General features: G+C 41.0%; 1 protein-coding gene across 2 annotated transcripts in view; it reads left to right on the top strand.

Annotated features, from left to right (window-relative positions):
- The window catches only part of LOC128027192 (retinal-specific phospholipid-transporting ATPase ABCA4), a 43724-nt gene that overhangs the window by 13660 nt on the left and 12347 nt on the right, over window positions 1-17717 (top strand). The window contains exons 13-37 of one of the 2 annotated variants that reach the window (XM_052614535.1): window positions 3023-3228; window positions 4816-4992; window positions 5667-5889; window positions 6204-6425; window positions 7181-7385; window positions 7489-7581; window positions 7695-7910; window positions 8017-8194; window positions 8307-8438; window positions 8539-8678; window positions 8838-8975; window positions 9130-9311; window positions 9861-9960; window positions 10060-10265; window positions 10843-10897; window positions 11047-11121; window positions 11530-11687; window positions 11864-11988; window positions 12091-12189; window positions 12693-12885; window positions 12977-13071; window positions 13162-13194; window positions 13349-13454; window positions 13565-13639; window positions 13776-13945. In XM_052614535.1, the coding sequence (XP_052470495.1) occupies window positions 3023-3228; window positions 4816-4992; window positions 5667-5889; window positions 6204-6425; window positions 7181-7385; window positions 7489-7581; window positions 7695-7910; window positions 8017-8194; window positions 8307-8438; window positions 8539-8678; window positions 8838-8975; window positions 9130-9311; window positions 9861-9960; window positions 10060-10265; window positions 10843-10897; window positions 11047-11121; window positions 11530-11687; window positions 11864-11988; window positions 12091-12189; window positions 12693-12885; window positions 12977-13071; window positions 13162-13194; window positions 13349-13454; window positions 13565-13639; window positions 13776-13945 (3602 nt within the window). The remainder of the gene's footprint in view (window positions 1-3022; window positions 3229-4815; window positions 4993-5666; window positions 5890-6203; window positions 6426-7180; window positions 7386-7488; window positions 7582-7694; window positions 7911-8016; window positions 8195-8306; window positions 8439-8538; window positions 8679-8837; window positions 8976-9129; window positions 9312-9860; window positions 9961-10059; window positions 10266-10842; window positions 10898-11046; window positions 11122-11529; window positions 11688-11863; window positions 11989-12090; window positions 12190-12692; window positions 12886-12976; window positions 13072-13161; window positions 13195-13348; window positions 13455-13564; window positions 13640-13775; window positions 13946-17717) is intronic. The other variant, XM_052614545.1, reaches the window with a different exon arrangement.

Here is a 17717-nt window from a genome sequence, read left to right as displayed (position 1 = left end):
AAGTTAGCTACTTAAACTGAAATTTTTATAGGAGCTTAATGAAATAATTTCCAAGTTTGAATCCCTTTTTATTGCCAATGTGGGGACAGCATGTAATGAAACTTAAAAAATGAGAGCCTGCAGACTAATTTTTAATGTGAAGGACTTCGCTGGGGAAAATCCAAGGGAAACTATCATAACAGTTTAAAACTTCATCTGTCAAAATGATGTTTGTGAATCACAGCGAATGAACAATCATATGCTCAACAGATTCATTCAAAGACAATGCTTCCTTCTAGTTCAAAATAATTAATGCACTCAATAGATTTGTTCAAAAACACTGATACATTCTGAAACAAATCAACAATTTAGATTAAAATACTCATATATTCAAGAGAAAAACAATAATTCACTCTACAGATTCATAATATATATATATATATATATATATATATATATATATATATATATATATATATATATATATATATATATATATATATATATATATATATATATATATATATATATATATTCATTCTCAAACAAAACAGTCACAGATTAATTTAGGAATTAAATGAATATTATTTAGCACTGTAGTATAATAATTTTGCCAAATGTCATTACTGATCCATAAATAGAGTCAAAATTCATTTACATCCTATAACCTTGCCCTTAAACATTCAGCTCTTCCAGATTTGGGGCTCCAGCCCTTTCAGTGAGGTCTAGCAATGCCTCCATGTAGAGCATCTCCCTAAAAACCAGCCTAGCTGTTCCTCACTTGACAGAATGAGGCTCTTTAGCTCTGAGCACCACAGTCTCATTCTGTGGAGTGCTGATTGCTCTCAGCACATCACCACAAGAAAGACCACTTAGCACGGCTATATAGAGCCCACCGTGGCCAGATGGGTGAAAGGGAAAAGAACAAGTAAGCTGTCAACAGCATGCAGGCCCCTCTATTGTGCGCCTTTGATTAAGTGGGGAGTGGGTGGGAGAGCCACCCTTTGCCAGCACCGTGTTGTTTTTGTGGACAGGGTGCTTCATTGAGAAGCAAGAGGGGCAAATCACTCAGCTTCACTCTGTTACCTCACCTCCTCAGCCATGACCGGCCCTGTCCCGTAAGCTGGAGGCCTCTTCCCGCAAATTGATTATAGTGGGACAGCAATGGTGGGAGAGGTCTATCATAGATAGACCCAGATTCCCTTTGTCTCCATCCGAGCGGTGAGCCTTCATGCTATACAAACACACCTTGCCCATTTAGCCTATTAGCTATTAGCTGTCACCGTTCAGCCCTGCTTAAATGTTACCTTAAGGAGCTACGGGATTGTTGGTCACTGAAAAAGCATAATTATATTCTTTCACTTTTGGTTTATTTGTGGTTTTTCAGGCCATGAGCTCAAGCCGAGTGCCTTTGAATGCGAGTGTTGTGTTTTTCAATTGAAATGTGTTGAGAACATGTGAGTCCTGCAGGGGGTCTCATTGAATCTTTCCATTCAGTTGTTTGTTCAGGACCTCTGGTGGCATTGTACATTATTATGAATTACTCCATTAGATATGGTGCTCATGGAGTAGGAGGCCTCTCGCCTCTAGTGCGATGGCATGTGATGTGAGAGCGAGCCGTTCACTCAGCTATTGTACAGCAGTCCTTCAGTGAAGAGCCAACACAGACTCTGTGATTTTCCCATGTCATTGGAGCTCTTTGAGAATGAGAGGCCTGCTATATGGAGAACTACTGCGGCTCTTGAAAGCTTGACACACTTACACACCAATCTGCACATAGACATTATTATACAACATTATTAGTTCCAGTCCTTGAATTTGATTGGCCGCTGTGTTTGTGTGCTCTTGGCCGATTGTCATTCTGTGCATTAGTAGTGGGGATTTTACAGTGACTCTTTTAAAAACACTGATTTATTGAGGAGCTAAACAATCATTCAGTCAGATTCATTAAAAAACAAAGATTCAATCAGATACAAAATAAGGGCTTTATGCAAAATCACTCCTTGTATTACTATTCCCTATATTGCTTCACTAATATAGTGCCCTTAAGTGTGCCAGAAGTGCTGTGGATGCCATCTTTTGATGAGATTTGGTCATTCATTTGATGCAACAAACAGTGCATGGGTATACTGTAGCTGCTAGCCGTAAATTAGTTGTATACTCATTGTTATTGTGGTGCATTACGGGCATCAAATGAGTGCACTTTATAATGTCCACTAAGGTTTTGGAAACACTACAAATTTATTTTCAGTCAACTCAAAACATTTACCCAACAGATTCATTCAAAAACACTGATTCATTCAGGAGCTAAACAATCATTCCCTCAACATATTTGTTTAAAGAAACACTTAACCATTTAAGAACAAAACAATCATGTATTCGACAGATTTGTTTAAAAACACTCACTATTTAGAAACGAAACAATGAGTCTCTGAACAGGTTTGTTCAAAAACACTGATTCATTCAGGAGCTAAACAATCATTCCCTCAACATATTTGTTTAAAGAAACACTGATCCATTTAAGAGCAAAACAATCATGTATTCGACAGATTTTTTTAAAAACACTTATTATTTAGAAACCAAACAATGAGTCTCTGAACAGGTTTGTTCAAAAATGCTGATTCATTCAAGAACGAAACACCACTAATGTGTGCATGTCAGGGACATGCAACGATTCTCTTGCTACTTCGCTTGGAATTATTTAAGTTGGCAGAGCAAAAAATGTATTATTAAATTATTGTTTTTGAATAGTCTGGTTTCTAAAAACTATTTAACATTTGCAGTTGTGCGGTGTATGTTAATATTCAGAACAACAGTGGGAACAACAGCAATTGCTTGATCGAAATTTGTTCTCAAGCAATAAATAAATAATATTAATTGCACTAATAATACTTTTTACTAATTGTAGTAATAGTGGATCGTTTGTTCATCTATATATGATCCATTGTACTTTAAATGGATGCCACGACATACAGGATTCAACATTCAAACACATTCTTTTCCAGTTTTTCACAGTTTTTGTGATTTTTTTATATCTTATCAGTGTATAAGTCTGGATAAGTTTGTGGGTCACATGGATGAGAATCTGATGACCCATCAAGCTCTGCACCTGCTGGGGGAGAATAAGTTCTGGGCAGGTCTGGTCTTCATGGACATGTACCCCTGGAGCACAGAATTGCCCCGCCATGTCAAGTTCAAGATCCGAATGGACATTGATGCAGTGGAACGTACCAACAAAATCAAAGACCGGTGAGAGGTCATCCATAATTGTTTAGGTTGAAACTACCTCTTTGTTCATCTGATCAAATACCAGATGTTCCTTATATAGTATAGGACTGGGTGGTTCTTGGGACACAAATTAAGAGACCATTAAATTGCTGAAGCAGAGTAAACCTGAAACTATTTAATATTAATCTTATTCACCAATTTTAAAGAAACAATTTTTGGCATTTAGTGGACATACAGTAAAACTAAATAATTAATAATATTTTAAGGGATGGTAAGCAAATGCTTAAATTGATCTAATTTTAACTCAATATTGATCAGGATTTTGAGGGATCACCGAAGGAACATTAGATTATAAATTCATGTTTAATTTTTCAGAGTACATGTTTTGATTCAAGTTTCATATAAAATTTATTGTGTAAAGAGAGAATAGAAGATCTTCTCTTAATTGTTTATGTAAGGCGTTGCTGCTCAACACACTTTTGTTAGAGCAAGAGAAAGAGAAAGAGCTGGCACAATCACACAAACATGGAGCTCCAGTGTGCTGTGCACTGCAAAGTGACACCACTCATTACTGAAAACATGCCTGCAGGTGTTATTCTGGTCAGATCTCACTGTAGCCATCATTCTCACAGAAGAAGACAAACAGCCAAGGATCAAATCACCATGTGGGCCCTGCAGATTCATTGTGTTTTCATTCTGTGGGCATAATGCAAAGTGAAGCCACTACACACAAACAATGTGAATTGAATTACAAATTGTGATTTTGGCACTCCTATTGAAATAGTTTGGGCTCATTTTGAGCATGTTTTATTAATTGTGGGAAAACATTTTCAGGATTTTAGTATTGCCAAATGTCCGCTTTATTTTAATGAATTATGCAAGAATCTTCTTGGCTGTGATTTTCTTGTTAGGCCTTCCCAGCAAAGAAGGATAATACAATTTTCTATACATGTCATTTCAAACTAGCCCACTAACTCTCTCTAAAGTTCATGGTGCTGAAATATTCATATGCCTGTATTTCGCTAACCCCCTGAAAAGGCCCCCTGAATACAGTTGCAGAGCAGTCCAATGACACTCTTTAAAGTTTTTGATCATTTGGAATAGCATATGTTTTATTGAAAAGACTTGTGGGGGTAAAGCAACTCTGGCACCCGAGATCCGCATTCCTGCAGAGTTTACCTTGCCAAACTTGAACAAACTCACTTTCTAGTAATGCAGAAGACCTTGATTAGCCTGTTCAGGTGCGTTTTATACTCTTACGAGAATTAGTTGACATATAAGTGCAACATTACTTATTGCTAATAAAATGTTCAAAAGGGACCATCAAAATAAAGTGTTATTTTTGAATGCTTACCAAGGCTGCATTTACAGTAAAAAAAGTAATACTGTGAAATATTTTTTTTTTTACAATTTAAAATAAATGATTTCTATTTGAATATATTTGAAAATGTAACTATTCCTGTGAGGGCTAAGCTGAATTCCCAGTCTTCAGTGTCACATGATCCTTCAAGAAATGATTATAAAAATGCTAAATTAAGTGCTCAAGAAACTATTTTTGTTCTTTTTCTTAACACCTAAGAAAGGTTTCCTACTTTTCATTTCTCTTAGGTACTGGGACCCTGGCCCGAGGGCAGACCCTCTGGAGGACCATCGCTACATTTGGGGAGGTTTTGCTTACCTGCAGGACATGATTGAACACGGAATCCTCAAGTTACACACAGGTCATGACTGGCCTCTAGGTGTTTACCTGCAGCAGATGCCCTACCCCTGCTACGTGGATGACATGTGAGTGATGGCTGAAATTAGGGTCTAACTGACTCTATTCTATATCATCACATATTTACATTCACATTTAGTCATTTTGCAGATGCTTTTATCCAAAGCGATTAACAATTGCGGGATACATAAAGTGATTCCTCTGGAAGAATCACAAGCAGATAGAGGACGTGCCTGTAATACCAAGTTTTAGGCGTTGTTCAAATAAGTACAAGTTAGAAAGAGAAGGAATAAAATAAGGGACACGTACCTAAAGGGATAGTAAACTCTAAAATGACAATTCTGCCTTCACTTACCCTCCTGTTGTTACAAACATCTTACTACAGCTAACATAAAATATATTTTAAAGGATGTTAGTTACCAAACTATTTTGGTTCCCATTGCCTTCCATTATTGTTTTTTTTTTTTTTTTTTTGACCATACAGTGGAAGTTGATGGGAGCTGATACTGTTGATTGACAATATTATTTAAAATATCTTTTGTTATCCACAGAAGAAAGAAAGTATTACAAGTGTGTAAATGACAGAATTTTCATTTTTGGCAGACAATCCTTAGATCCATTATAATGAAGTCAAAAAACTTTCACGTATGACTCTATTCACATTATCACATGATATATGGTTCTTAATTAAACCTTGCAATTACGGCAGTGTCCAATGGATCTTGTTTGTTTTGTCCGGTAGGTTCATGCTGACCCTAAACCGCTGTTTCCCCATCTTCATGGTGCTGGCCTGGATCTACTCCGTGTCCATGATGGTGAAGAGCATCGTGCTGGAGAAGGAGATGAGGCTGAAGGACATGCTGAAGGCCATGGGCGTCTCGAATAGAGTCATCTGGTACACCTGGTTCATTGACAGCTTCCTTATGATGGCTGCTAGCACTGCTCTGCTGACGGTCATAATCATGGTGAGGAACACTGATTCACCATCTTATTTGAGCTTTGTACTTCTGCACCTTTCTCAGATTTGTTGCATTGTGACCTCTGCTGGATGTATGTTGTTAGTGCATAAATGAAGAGTCTCTGTCTCTCCAACTCTCATTCCCCTTTCTTCTTTTTCTCTGGAAAGTATTGCTTGGACCATATCCTGTTTTTTGGCTTCTGTCTGTTCTGTCCTCATTACCTCATCAGTAGCAATACAAAGGAAGAGAGATGTGTGACGATAAAACCATTTAAACAGTGAATAGACAGTTTTTTGTTTTGTTTGCGTCTTTGTCCTCAGGTTGGCAAAGTGCTGAATTACAGTGATCCAATCATCCTGTTCCTGTTTCTCCTCACATTCACCATGGCCACTATAATGCAGTGTTTCTTGATGAGTGTGTTCTTCAATAAGGCCAACTTGGCTGCGGCTTGTAGTGGCATCATCTACTTCACCCTCTACCTCCCTCACGTCTTCTGTTTCGCCTGGCAGGACCGCATTACCAAAGAAATGAAGTTAGCTGTGGTGAGTCCACTATGCTGGTACACTTCTCTTCTGAATGATCCACTCCCAAACACCAGCATTCAAAGTCACTGAAAACCCAATAAATCAGTCATTCTGAACCAAGGGGATCACTAGGGGGTCTCAGCAAACATCCAAGAGGGCCTCGAGATGACCAAAAAGTTATTTATTTTAAATGAATAAAATTATTATTAATATAATATATATTAATATAATATCTAACTCTATCTAAAATGAACTCTAATCTTAACTGAAATGCTAAAAACACATAAACTATATCGGAAATGTATAATATAATAATAAATCATAAAATAAAATAAAATAAAACAATAATAAAATATATAAATATATATATAAATAAAATACAAATATTTATTTTCCTTTGAATACTTTTTTTTTTTTTTTTTTGAGAAGTTGAAGAGAAATAGAAACTGGAGAACATAAATGACTAAAGTCACAAAATCAATTCAATTGTGGTTATTAATTTAATATACCAATACTACCGGTTTGAAAACATGCAGTTTTGCCAAAATTACGGCAGAAATATTTGAAAAATTCCATATTAGGGAGCCTTCAAATATCGTTTTGGACAGCTGGGGGACCTTCAAGCCAAATAGGTCAGAACCACTGTTATAAATGTAATTAGCATGAAGTCTTATTTCATTTAGGAACTATTTAAATTTGGAGAATAATCTCAGTGGTCAAAAATAGCTCTTGTCTTGTAATTAATGTTTTGTGAAATGGTCCTCCTTTTCCAGAGCTTTCTGTCTCCAGTGGCCTTTGGTTTTGGGACCGAGTACCTGTCCCGCTATGAGGAGCAAGGCCTGGGGCTGCAGTGGGACAATATTAATACAAGTCCTCTAGAGGGTGATGAGTACTCCTTCTTCACTTCTATCCACATGATGCTACTGGATGCAGCTATCTATGCTTTTTTGGCGTGGTATCTTGACAACGTCTTTCCAGGTCAGTTTCGAACAAAGCAGTGCACTGAATGTTGCTAAACTAAGAGAAAATATGCTTTTGAATATGTAAGAATGTGTGCTTACGTTTACCATTGGCTTTTCAGGCCAGTATGGCATCGGTCGGCCCTTTTATTTCCCTCTGCAGCCCTCATACTGGGTGAAGCCGACACCTCAACCCTCACAGAATCCAGCTCCAGGTATGCTTGATTGTTTACATCCATCTAGCATGATTTGGTCAGAAGTTGAAATATAAGTGTAAACAGGGCATACATCAAATGAATTTTATGAACACACCTCCATGTCTCTGAAGGCCCTGAAAAGCCGGTGGTTAATAACGTGGAGAAGCAGGATGATGTGGAGTATGGTGGCCTTTCACCGGACCAAAGGGAATGCAATGGTTCCAGCAGCAGCAAACAATGCAAGCACAGGGAGAAACGAGAGAGGATGGAGAAAGAGAGAGAGCGAGAGGAACAGCTAAAAGTGCAGGAAGAGATTCAGCAGGAGGAGATACAGCCAGTGCATGATGGTAAGGATGTCAGCTATATATATATTTATACACACCTATGAACAAGAGCCTGTTATGTTGTCAGTTGTCTCTCTGGTTTATTGTACGTATGGGTATTTTCCTGCAGGGAATCCGTTCTTTGAACCGGAGCCGGAGGGTCTGCTAATGGGAGTGTCAGTGCAGGACTTGGTGAAAGTTTATTCTAAGTCCTCAAAACCTGCGGTGGACCGTTTCAACATGAACTTCTATGAGAGCCAGATCACTTCTTTCCTGGGTCACAATGGGGCAGGGAAGACCACCACCTTGTGCGTCCTTACCTTCTCTTTATCCTGTGATGTCAATGATATGGAACCATAAATCCGTTCTCTCTTGTTTCATTTGGACTGATTTCTCTCATGTGTACTTGCACTGTTGTAGGTCAATATTGACCGGGTTGTTTCCGCCCACCTCTGGAACGGCTTACATATATGGGAAGGACATTCGTACAGAAATGGATGCCATACGACAATCATTGGGCATGTGCCCTCAGTACAACATCCTCTTCAACCAGTGAGTTCTCTTGCTTTGCATGTGAATGTAATCTGGTTGCCACAAATATATATATATATATATATATATATATATACATATATTATTTTATTTCACTCAGCCTGACAGTAGAGGAGCATATTCTCTTCTACTCTCTGCTGAAGGGACGTGACCGCCAGGAGGCCGAGCAGGAGGTTGAGAACATGCTGGAAGACCTGGGACTGCCCCACAAACGAGATGAGGAAGCACAGAACCTCTCTGGTGGGCCTGTTTTGCATAATAACTCTGCCCACATGAAATTATCATGCTGCTTTATCCTGCTGTATGTAACTGTTTGTTTGTGAGAAAGTGAACATCGGGGCCTAAGGTCTATAAAGGCAGTGTTTTAATAAACTACTTGTGTTTTGACCCTCTCTATAGGGGGTATGCAGAGGAAGTTGTCTGTGGCTATGGCTTTTGTGGGTGGTTCTAAGGTGGTGATACTGGATGAGCCGACATCAGGAGTGGATCCATATTCCAGACGCTCGATCTGGGACCTGCTCCTCAAGTACCGCACAGGTACTGCCACCTCCTGGCCAAAGAAACCACTACAGGATTAAAAGAAAAACAATCACTGCCAGAGACTTTAAACTGTATAGCTGTTAATGCAATAAGATACCAAACTTATGCACATGTTGTTAAATATCTGTATCATTCGCTTGCGCTCATCCAGGACGCACGGTAATACTGTCCACTCATCACATGGACGAGGCAGACCTGTTGAGTGACAGAGTGGCCATCATCTCTAAAGGGAAACTACACTGCAGTGGCTCTCCTCTCTTCCTGAAGAACTGCTTTGGAGTGGGTTTCTACCTCACACTGGTGCGTCGCATGAAGGACCAGCGCAAAAAAGAGGTGAGAGAGACTTCCGTGAAAGGTCACCATGATACCATTGTTATTGTAGCACTCAGACACACTGAATTGTGGTGATTATATGCACAACACAGGTTTTAGTCCAGCTTGCAACTTGCTTGAATTTAAAAAATTTAAATATACACACATCTCATACTGTAGACATGATTGTTATCTTAAAACTTGATTTTACACCACATCTCTTTTCACTAAGTGAATGATAAAACAAGACCAAAAAAAAAACTTTTTTTTTCTTTCCCGTCGTCCTATTACAGTGTACATCCAAGTGAAATTATTTCTTAAACAAAAGCAAAAACGTGCACATATAGATCTATAATAAATCTATGATGAATGTATAATAAATACTGTAATACTCCATAAAAATAAGGGTTAGGATGTTCATTTAGATATGGTGGTGTCTTCAATGCTACCTGAAACAGCTTACCAAATGCATAGAATTCAGTTCCCAAAGTATCATTAAAAAGCTTGGAATGTGGTTCTTAAGAATAATTTGATAGTGTCCTATAAGAGTTCTTTGGCTATGCTCCTCAGAATGAGTGTGACTGTGCGTCTCAGTGTTCCTGCACCTGCTCCACCTGCACCAGATATAAAGAGGAGAGTCAGACGTTTCAGCCTGAGAGAGTACTAGACGGTCAGTATACGAACAACTCAAAACATATAGTGATTTAACAGCCTCTTTAGTCTCATTTGCTCCAAAACAAATCTTTTTCTTTTCTATCGACGTGCACAGGGAACGTTGAGAGCATCACTGCTTTGATTCATCACCATGTACCTGAGGCAAAACTGATTGAAATGATCGGTCAGGAGATGACGTATCTGCTGCCAAATAAAGGTTTTAAATATCGCGCATACGCCAGCCTGTTCCGCGAACTGGAGGAAACGTTGGGTGACATGGGCCTCAGTAGCTTTGGCATATCTGACACGTCACTAGAGGAGGTTGGACAACATTTCATGCATGATCCTAGAAACAAATTACTATACCTGTCAATAGACTTTATATTTATACAGTTGTAATGTTTGTGGATATTAGCAGTATGTATGTGTTTTTAATGTTAGTTTGAATGTTGCAGCAAGTCTTTGACCAGTGTTGTTGTAAACTAACACTGTTAACTATTATAAATGTGTGTGTGTTTTTTTTTTATTTATAAAGCTGTATAGATATTAGCTACATTCATATTATACATATTAAATGATGAGATGAAACAAAAAAAAACAAACAAAAAAAACAATGTTCCTTTGACTACTAGCTGAAATTAAATTGTTGAATAAGTTGAAGTACTAACATTTTAAAACTGAAATAGAAAAAAAAATATATAACTACATTTAAAAATGGACAAGAGTACACATAACAAAATTACTAACTTTTAAACAAATTTAAATTGAAAATATTAAACTAATTCAAAACCATAATAAATACTATAACATGATATTAATAATACTAAAACAACACTGGTTGTATAGATAAGTGTGTGCTCATCCATGTTTTTTAAGAAACTGTGTTGTGTATATCTAGATCTTTCTGAAGGTTACAGCAGATGGAGACGCAGCTAACAGCTCTGTTACACCAGGTGAATATCCTCATGTTACATATAATTACAATAATAATTATAGAGATGCAATGTATCTCATAAGTCAATTAGTTTTTTTTGTTATCCTGTATTTTAATAAACCAGTAGTTTATAACACTGTTTGACTGTGTGGTCGCCTACCCCCTCAGAGCAATGGATGCTACAACAGAGGAAAAATGGCAATGGTTTCTTGAGAGAAAATGAGGCTGCAAGTAATGTTGAAGGTGAATCGAGAACCCAGATCTTAGCTTTGCTTAGCACTCATGCTAAGAAGCTAACAGGGCTCTATGAAGGATTTGATTTTTGAGGTGCTATGCTTTTTGTAGAGCTAAAGCTTCTTGAGATTTAGTAGCCTTTTGCAGATATTTTGCAGACTAGGTCCAGGCTGGGTCGTGCTGATTAGTGCTAGTGCGTCAGCCAATCATGCCGGTTGATTGGCTGAAAACAGTTCCTGGTTAAGATAGAAAAGTGAATAGGGTCTAGCTTGTTAAAATAAATAAAATAAAGAATGCAGTCTTGCTGGTTTTAAGTTTGCGCCAGGTGAGGACAAACCAGAAGCCAAAATATAATGCTGCTGTCCAGCTACGCAACAGGTCTAATACGATTACATGCAAATCTGGTCTGGTTTATAGATGCTAATGGTGTTGGGAGCCCAATGGAGTCTGACAACAGTGCTGGAAGAGCCTCCATGCAGGTTAAAGGCTTTAATCTGGTACTCAAACAGTTCCACGCTCTTATTGTTAAGAGATTTCACCATGCCACACGCAGCCATAAAGATTTTCTTGCACAGGTAAGGTGACGTTTGCATGTGAACACTGTTCATCCATGTTAAAGGGATAGTTAAAATAAGAAAAAAAATAAATCATAACATTTTTGAAAAAAATATCCTGACCACTTTTTTCGCCCTTTAAGATCAGTAAACAGTAAGCAGATGTTTTCTTACATACATTTGGCTTTTTTATGTAGATTGTGTTGCCAGCCAGTTTTGTCCTCATTGCTTTGGTCTTCACTATGATTGTCCCACCATTTGGAGAGTATCCCAGTCTGACCCTCACTCCGTGGATGTATGGACAGCAGTTTACCTTCATCAGGTAAGAGCTGTTCTCAGAATCCGACTCATAAACTTCATGTAGTAGTCTGTATGTTATCATGGGAGATGTGATTGAAATGTTTACTGCTCTTCTGTGTCTCAGTAATGAGCAGCCATCACATCCAAAGATGAGGCACTTCATACAGACGTTGCTGAAGGGGCCTGGCATGGGAACTCGCTGTATGGCAAATCAATCTTTGGAGTGAGTTTTTTTTAACCTGCACTTCTTGGCTTTAACTCAGTACCGTATTTTTCGGACTAGAAGTCGCACCCGAGTATAAGTCGCATCAGTCCAAAAATACGTCAAGATGAGGAAAAAAAACATATATAAGTCGCACTGGACTATAAGTGGCATTTATTTAGAACCAAGAACCAAGAGAAAACATTACCGTCTCCAGCCACAAGAGGGCGCTCTGTTTTCAGTGTAGACGACAGGAGCACAGAGCAGTATAGAGCTCCCTCTGGCGGCTGGAGACGGTAGTGTTTTCTATTGGTTCATGTCAAATTAATTTTGATAAGTCGCACCAGACTATACGTCGCAGGACCAGCCAAACTATGAAAAAAAAGTGCGACTTGTAGTCCGGAAAATACGGTATTTGTAATGTGATGTTGTGTTGGAGCAGACTGGTTTAGTTCATAGCTAAGAACTCTTTATGACAGATTTATAATAGTAGGCAGACACATAATGTGAATATGTGTGCACAGGAGCCTCTTTACCTGCCTAAACACCACTTCAGATTGGGAAGTTCCTCCAGTTTCTCCCGAGGTGGAAAACATCTTGTCGAGTCCAGAGTGGAACATAAGAAACCCCTCCCCTTCCTGCGAGTGCAGCACTGATACAAAGCTCACCATGCTGCCCGTCTGTCCGGACGGAGCTGGAGGACTGCCGCCACGCCAGGTCAGGATCTAAGATGGAACCGAAATAATTGAACAGTGATTATGGAGATTGGGGAAGTGGGTTTAGTGATATTTTCATTGCTCTGATGTAGAGAAAAGAGCTAACAGGGGACATTTTGCTCGACATGACAGACAAAAACATCTCTGACTACTTAGTGAAGACTTACCCCAAACTCATCAAGACCAGGTGAACTGTTTTAAAAGCTACAATGTGTTAGTAGTATTACTGTTCATTTCACTTTGTATAATGACTGTTGTTTTTTTCCCTCATGTGTAGCTTGAAGAGCAAATATTGGGTGAATGAACAAAGGTAAGGTTTCTGTCTACAGAAAAAAAAAAAAAACAACGCATTAACTTGTATCCTAAAATGTCATGTTACACATGGTATACATCTGAATTATTTACAGCCTGTAACAAAAGTACACTAGGTTAAAATAATGCCTGAATTATCTGAATTTTTACAGGTATGGTGGACTCTCTGTTGGTGGACAACTGCCGATTCTTGATGTTGACCCTAAGGAGATTCGGGCCATTCTTACCCAGCTTGGACAGATGATGAATATTACAGGGGTATGATATTTTATATACTACACATAAACGATCATGAGATTTTAATGAGAGTACTTTCTACTCTGCTCACATACCACATACTGGTGAATGATTTATTATCTTATCCTTAGGGCCCCTATTCAAAGTCAGCTATGAATGAATTAGGAACTTTCTTGCATTACATGGAGAGTGAGTACAATGTTAAGGTATGTTAACCGCCTATTTAACAATGTCCCAAACTGTCTTCAAAATGTCTAAATGTCATTGCATTATATAACAAACTATCAAATTCTTAACATTCTCTCAAGGTTTTTCGAATTACATTTTGCTCCCTTATTACAGGTGTGGTATAACAACAAAGGCTGGCACGCCATGGTCTCCTTCATGAACATTGCAAACAATGCCATTCTCCGTGCTTTCCTGCCGCCTCATGCCAATCCGGCAGAATACGGCATTACTGCCGTCAACCACCCGCTCAACCTCACCAAAGAGCAGCTGTCAGAGGTCACTGTGTGAGTGTCAGTTGTCACATAGAAATGGTTTTGACTAATAGGCCCAGTTTACATGATTCGTTTTGGATGTCCAACATGTTTTGAAATCCTACTTAATTGTCAGTCGGTCACAGTACATAAAGTTCAATTATGTGAAAGATGTGATGTTCAGTTAATGTTGATGGACACTCAAAATGTACATGTACAATGTTTTTATTTAAGGGGACTCTTATGATCAACAAAGCTGTATTTACTTAATCAAAAATACAATCAAAATAGTAATTTTATGAAATATTATTGCAATATATATATCTGTATATAATTGTACTGTTTTGTTATTTTAAAATGTTTTTTTTTTTCCTGAAAAAAAAAAAAAAATAGCTGAATTTTCAGCAGCCATTTTTCCAGTCTTCAGTGTCCCATGATCCTTCAGAAATCATTGTAATGTTCTGATTTCCTGCTGAAAAAATCAAATATATGGAAACCAAAATATTAAGCAGCACTGTATGTGTGATGTTGATCATTTTCTTTTTTCAGCACACTTTGAATAGAATGTTCATAGGAACAGCATTTAATTGATTTTTTTTTTTGCAACATTATAAATATCTTGATTGTCATTTTTGATTAATTTAATGCATTCTTGCTGAAAAAAAAGTATGTATATGTATATATATATATATATATATATATATATATATATATGTCAGGGATACGCGGGACTCAGATGCAGGTAACAGAGTTTATTAGCCCACACTGGGCAAACAGGAAAAAACAGAAGAATGGCTACTCCTCAGAGTAGAGCAAAAGAAACCTCTCAGCGGGGACCAGTCCAAGCGTCTTCTGTGACGCAACGTCAGGTCCACCAGAGCGTCATTGGGGGACGCAGCGTCAAGTCACACCCAAAATCCCTGAAGGAAAGGACAGAGTGCAGAGAGGAGCTGGGGGTCAGGTCTCAGAAGATCCAAAAGAGAGGTGAGGCAGGGACCGGAGGCAGAACCAGTCTAGACTGACAAGAGCAGTACCCGGGGAAAGAACACAAATCCAAAAACACGACAAGGCAGGACTAGGCAGGCAGGTTGAAACAATCACACTCGAAGCACAAAACAATCACAACGGTCTGACAAAAGACAGAGCACGAGAGGAACTAAAATAGAGGAGAGCTAATGAGGAAGGAGTGGCTACAGGTGTGACGGAACACAGGGAATTAAGGGTAACGAGTGGGAGGGGGAAGAAACACTGACAGCAGAACACATGAGCTGTCAAAACAAAACCCATGTGTTCTGAGACTAGACACACAGACAACAAGACAAAAATATAGCAACACAGACCTAAGTCATGACAGTACCCCCCCCTCCAGCAGCGCCACCAGGCGCAACCCGGAGGGTCTCACTTCGTCGCCGGCGGAAGTCCTCAATCAGAGTCTGGTCCAGAATATCCCGAGCCGGAATCCAACTCCTCTCCTCAGGACCGTAGCCCTCCCAGTCCACTAGATACTGGAAACCCCGACCACGACGTCTAGCATCCAAAAGCTTTCTCACAGTGTAAACAGGAGTACCATCCACTAGACGAAGGGGGGGAGGGGGTATGGGGGAAGAGACAATGGGATTAAGGGGGGGATCTAAACACAGGCTTAACCCTGGACACGTGAAAGACAGGGTGAACCCGACCAAGCGTGGGAGGAAGCTTGAGCCGCACTGCCACCGGACTCAGGACCTTGGTGATGCGACATGGCCCAATAAACCTGGGTGCCAACTTACGAGAAGGCACCCGGATGGGCAGGTCTTTGGTGGAAAGCCATACCTTCTGTCCGCAAACGTACTGGGGTGCCGGAGTCCGGTGACGGTCAGCCGCCAATTTGATCCGTCTGGAAGCCCGGGCCAAGGACTCCTCAGCCCTCCTCCAGGTGCGCCGACACCTACGGACAAAGGCCAAGGCAGACGGGACCGCAGCTTCGGGTTCCTGTGCAGGGAAAAGGGGTGGTTGATAGCCAACAGAACATTGAAAAGGAGACATACCCGTAGACGCCACCGGGAGGGAATTGTGGGCATATTCAACCCACGACAACTGCTGACTCCAGGAGCTCGGACTCTGTGATGCTAGGCAGCGGAGAGCACGCTCAAGATCCTGGTTGGCTCGCTCGGCCTGCCCATTGGTCTGGGGGTGGAAACCTGAAGACAGACTCGTAGAGGCCCCGATCTGTCTACAGAACTCTCTCCAAAACCGGGAGACGAATTGTGGTCCTCTGTCGGAGACCACATCAACCGGAAGACCATGGATCCGCAAGACGTGGTCCACGACCACCTGAGCTGTCTCCTTGGCGGAGGGGAGTTTGGGTAAGGGGATAAAATGGGCCGCCTTGGAGAAGCGGTCCACCACCGTCAGAATAACAGTGTTACCCCTCGACGGGGGAAGGCCAGTGACGAAATCAAGGGCCAGATGTGCCCATGGACGAGAGGGAATGGGTAGAGGCTGTAACAGACCAACAGGAGACTGGTTAGAAGTCTTATTCTGAGCACAAACTGAGCAAGCCAACACAAACTGCCTGACATCTTGGGCCATGGATGGCCACCAAAATCGCTGATGGATGGCAGCCAGCGATCTCCGAACCCCTGGATGACAAGCAACTCTGGACTCATGACCCCACCGAAGGACCTCAGGACGCAGCGCAGCCGGTACAAACAACCGACCCCCCGGACACCCCCCTGGGACCTCCCCCTCCCGCACGGCCTCTCTTACCCGTCACTCGACATCCCAAGAAAGGGACCCCACCACCACCTCTCTGGAGAGAATGGTACTGGGGCTCACCTCCTCACCGGGATTCTCGAACAAACGAGAAAGGGCATCAGGTTTAACATTCTTTGATCCTGGCCGATACGAGAGGGAGAAATTAAACCGCCCAAAAAAAAGTGCCCAGCGGGCCTGGCGGGCATTCAACCTCTTGGCCGAACGGATATACTCCAAATTCTTGTGATCCGTCCAGACCAAGAAGGGCAACGCTGCGCCCTCCAACCAGTGGCGCCACTCCCCCAGGGCCAGCCTGACTGCCAGCAGCTCCCTGTTACCTATGTCATAGTTTCGCTCGGCTGGGCTCAGACGGTGAGAAAAGAAGGCGCAAGGATGCACCTTCCCATCCTTGGGGGACCGCTGGGACAGGACCGCGCCTACCCCGACATCAGAAGCATCCACCTCAACAATGAATTGCCGTTCCGGATCTGGGAGACAAAGAACAGGAGCAGAGATGAAACGGGACTTGAGAGCACCAAAGGCCTCCTGAGCTTGTACATTCCATTTGAACGATACCTTAGGAGAGGTGAGTGCAGTTAAGGGTGCAGCAACCAGGCTAAAGTTCCTGATAAATCGCCTATAGAAGTTGGCGAACCCCAAGAACCGCTGCAACGCCTTCCGTGAGTCAGGGGTTGGCCACTCGTCCACGGCCCTTACCTTAGCGGAATCGGCCTTGATCCCCTCTGTCGAGATAATATGCCCCAGGAACGAAACCGACTTGGCATGGAACACGCACTTCTCCGCCTTGACGTACAGCTGGTTCTCCAGCAGCCGTTGTAGCACCTGACGAACATGTTGAGTGTGGACCTGCAATGAGGGAGAGAAGATGAGAATATCATCAAGGTACACAAAGACAAATCTGTTCACCATGTCTCTCAACACATCGTTCACCAGGGCCTGGAAGACAGCTGGGGCATTAGTAAGCCCAAAGGGTAGGACCCGGTATTCAAAGTGTCCCGTCGGGGTGTTAAATGCTGTCTTCCACTCATCCCCCTCACGTATACGGATC

Source organism: Carassius gibelio, chromosome A2 (genome assembly GCF_023724105.1).
Source record: "Carassius gibelio isolate Cgi1373 ecotype wild population from Czech Republic chromosome A2, carGib1.2-hapl.c, whole genome shotgun sequence".
Taxonomy (NCBI): domain Eukaryota; kingdom Metazoa; phylum Chordata; class Actinopteri; order Cypriniformes; family Cyprinidae; genus Carassius; species Carassius gibelio.
The sequence above is the reverse complement of the archived record's forward strand: the minus strand, read 5'-3'. Positions and strand labels throughout refer to the sequence as shown.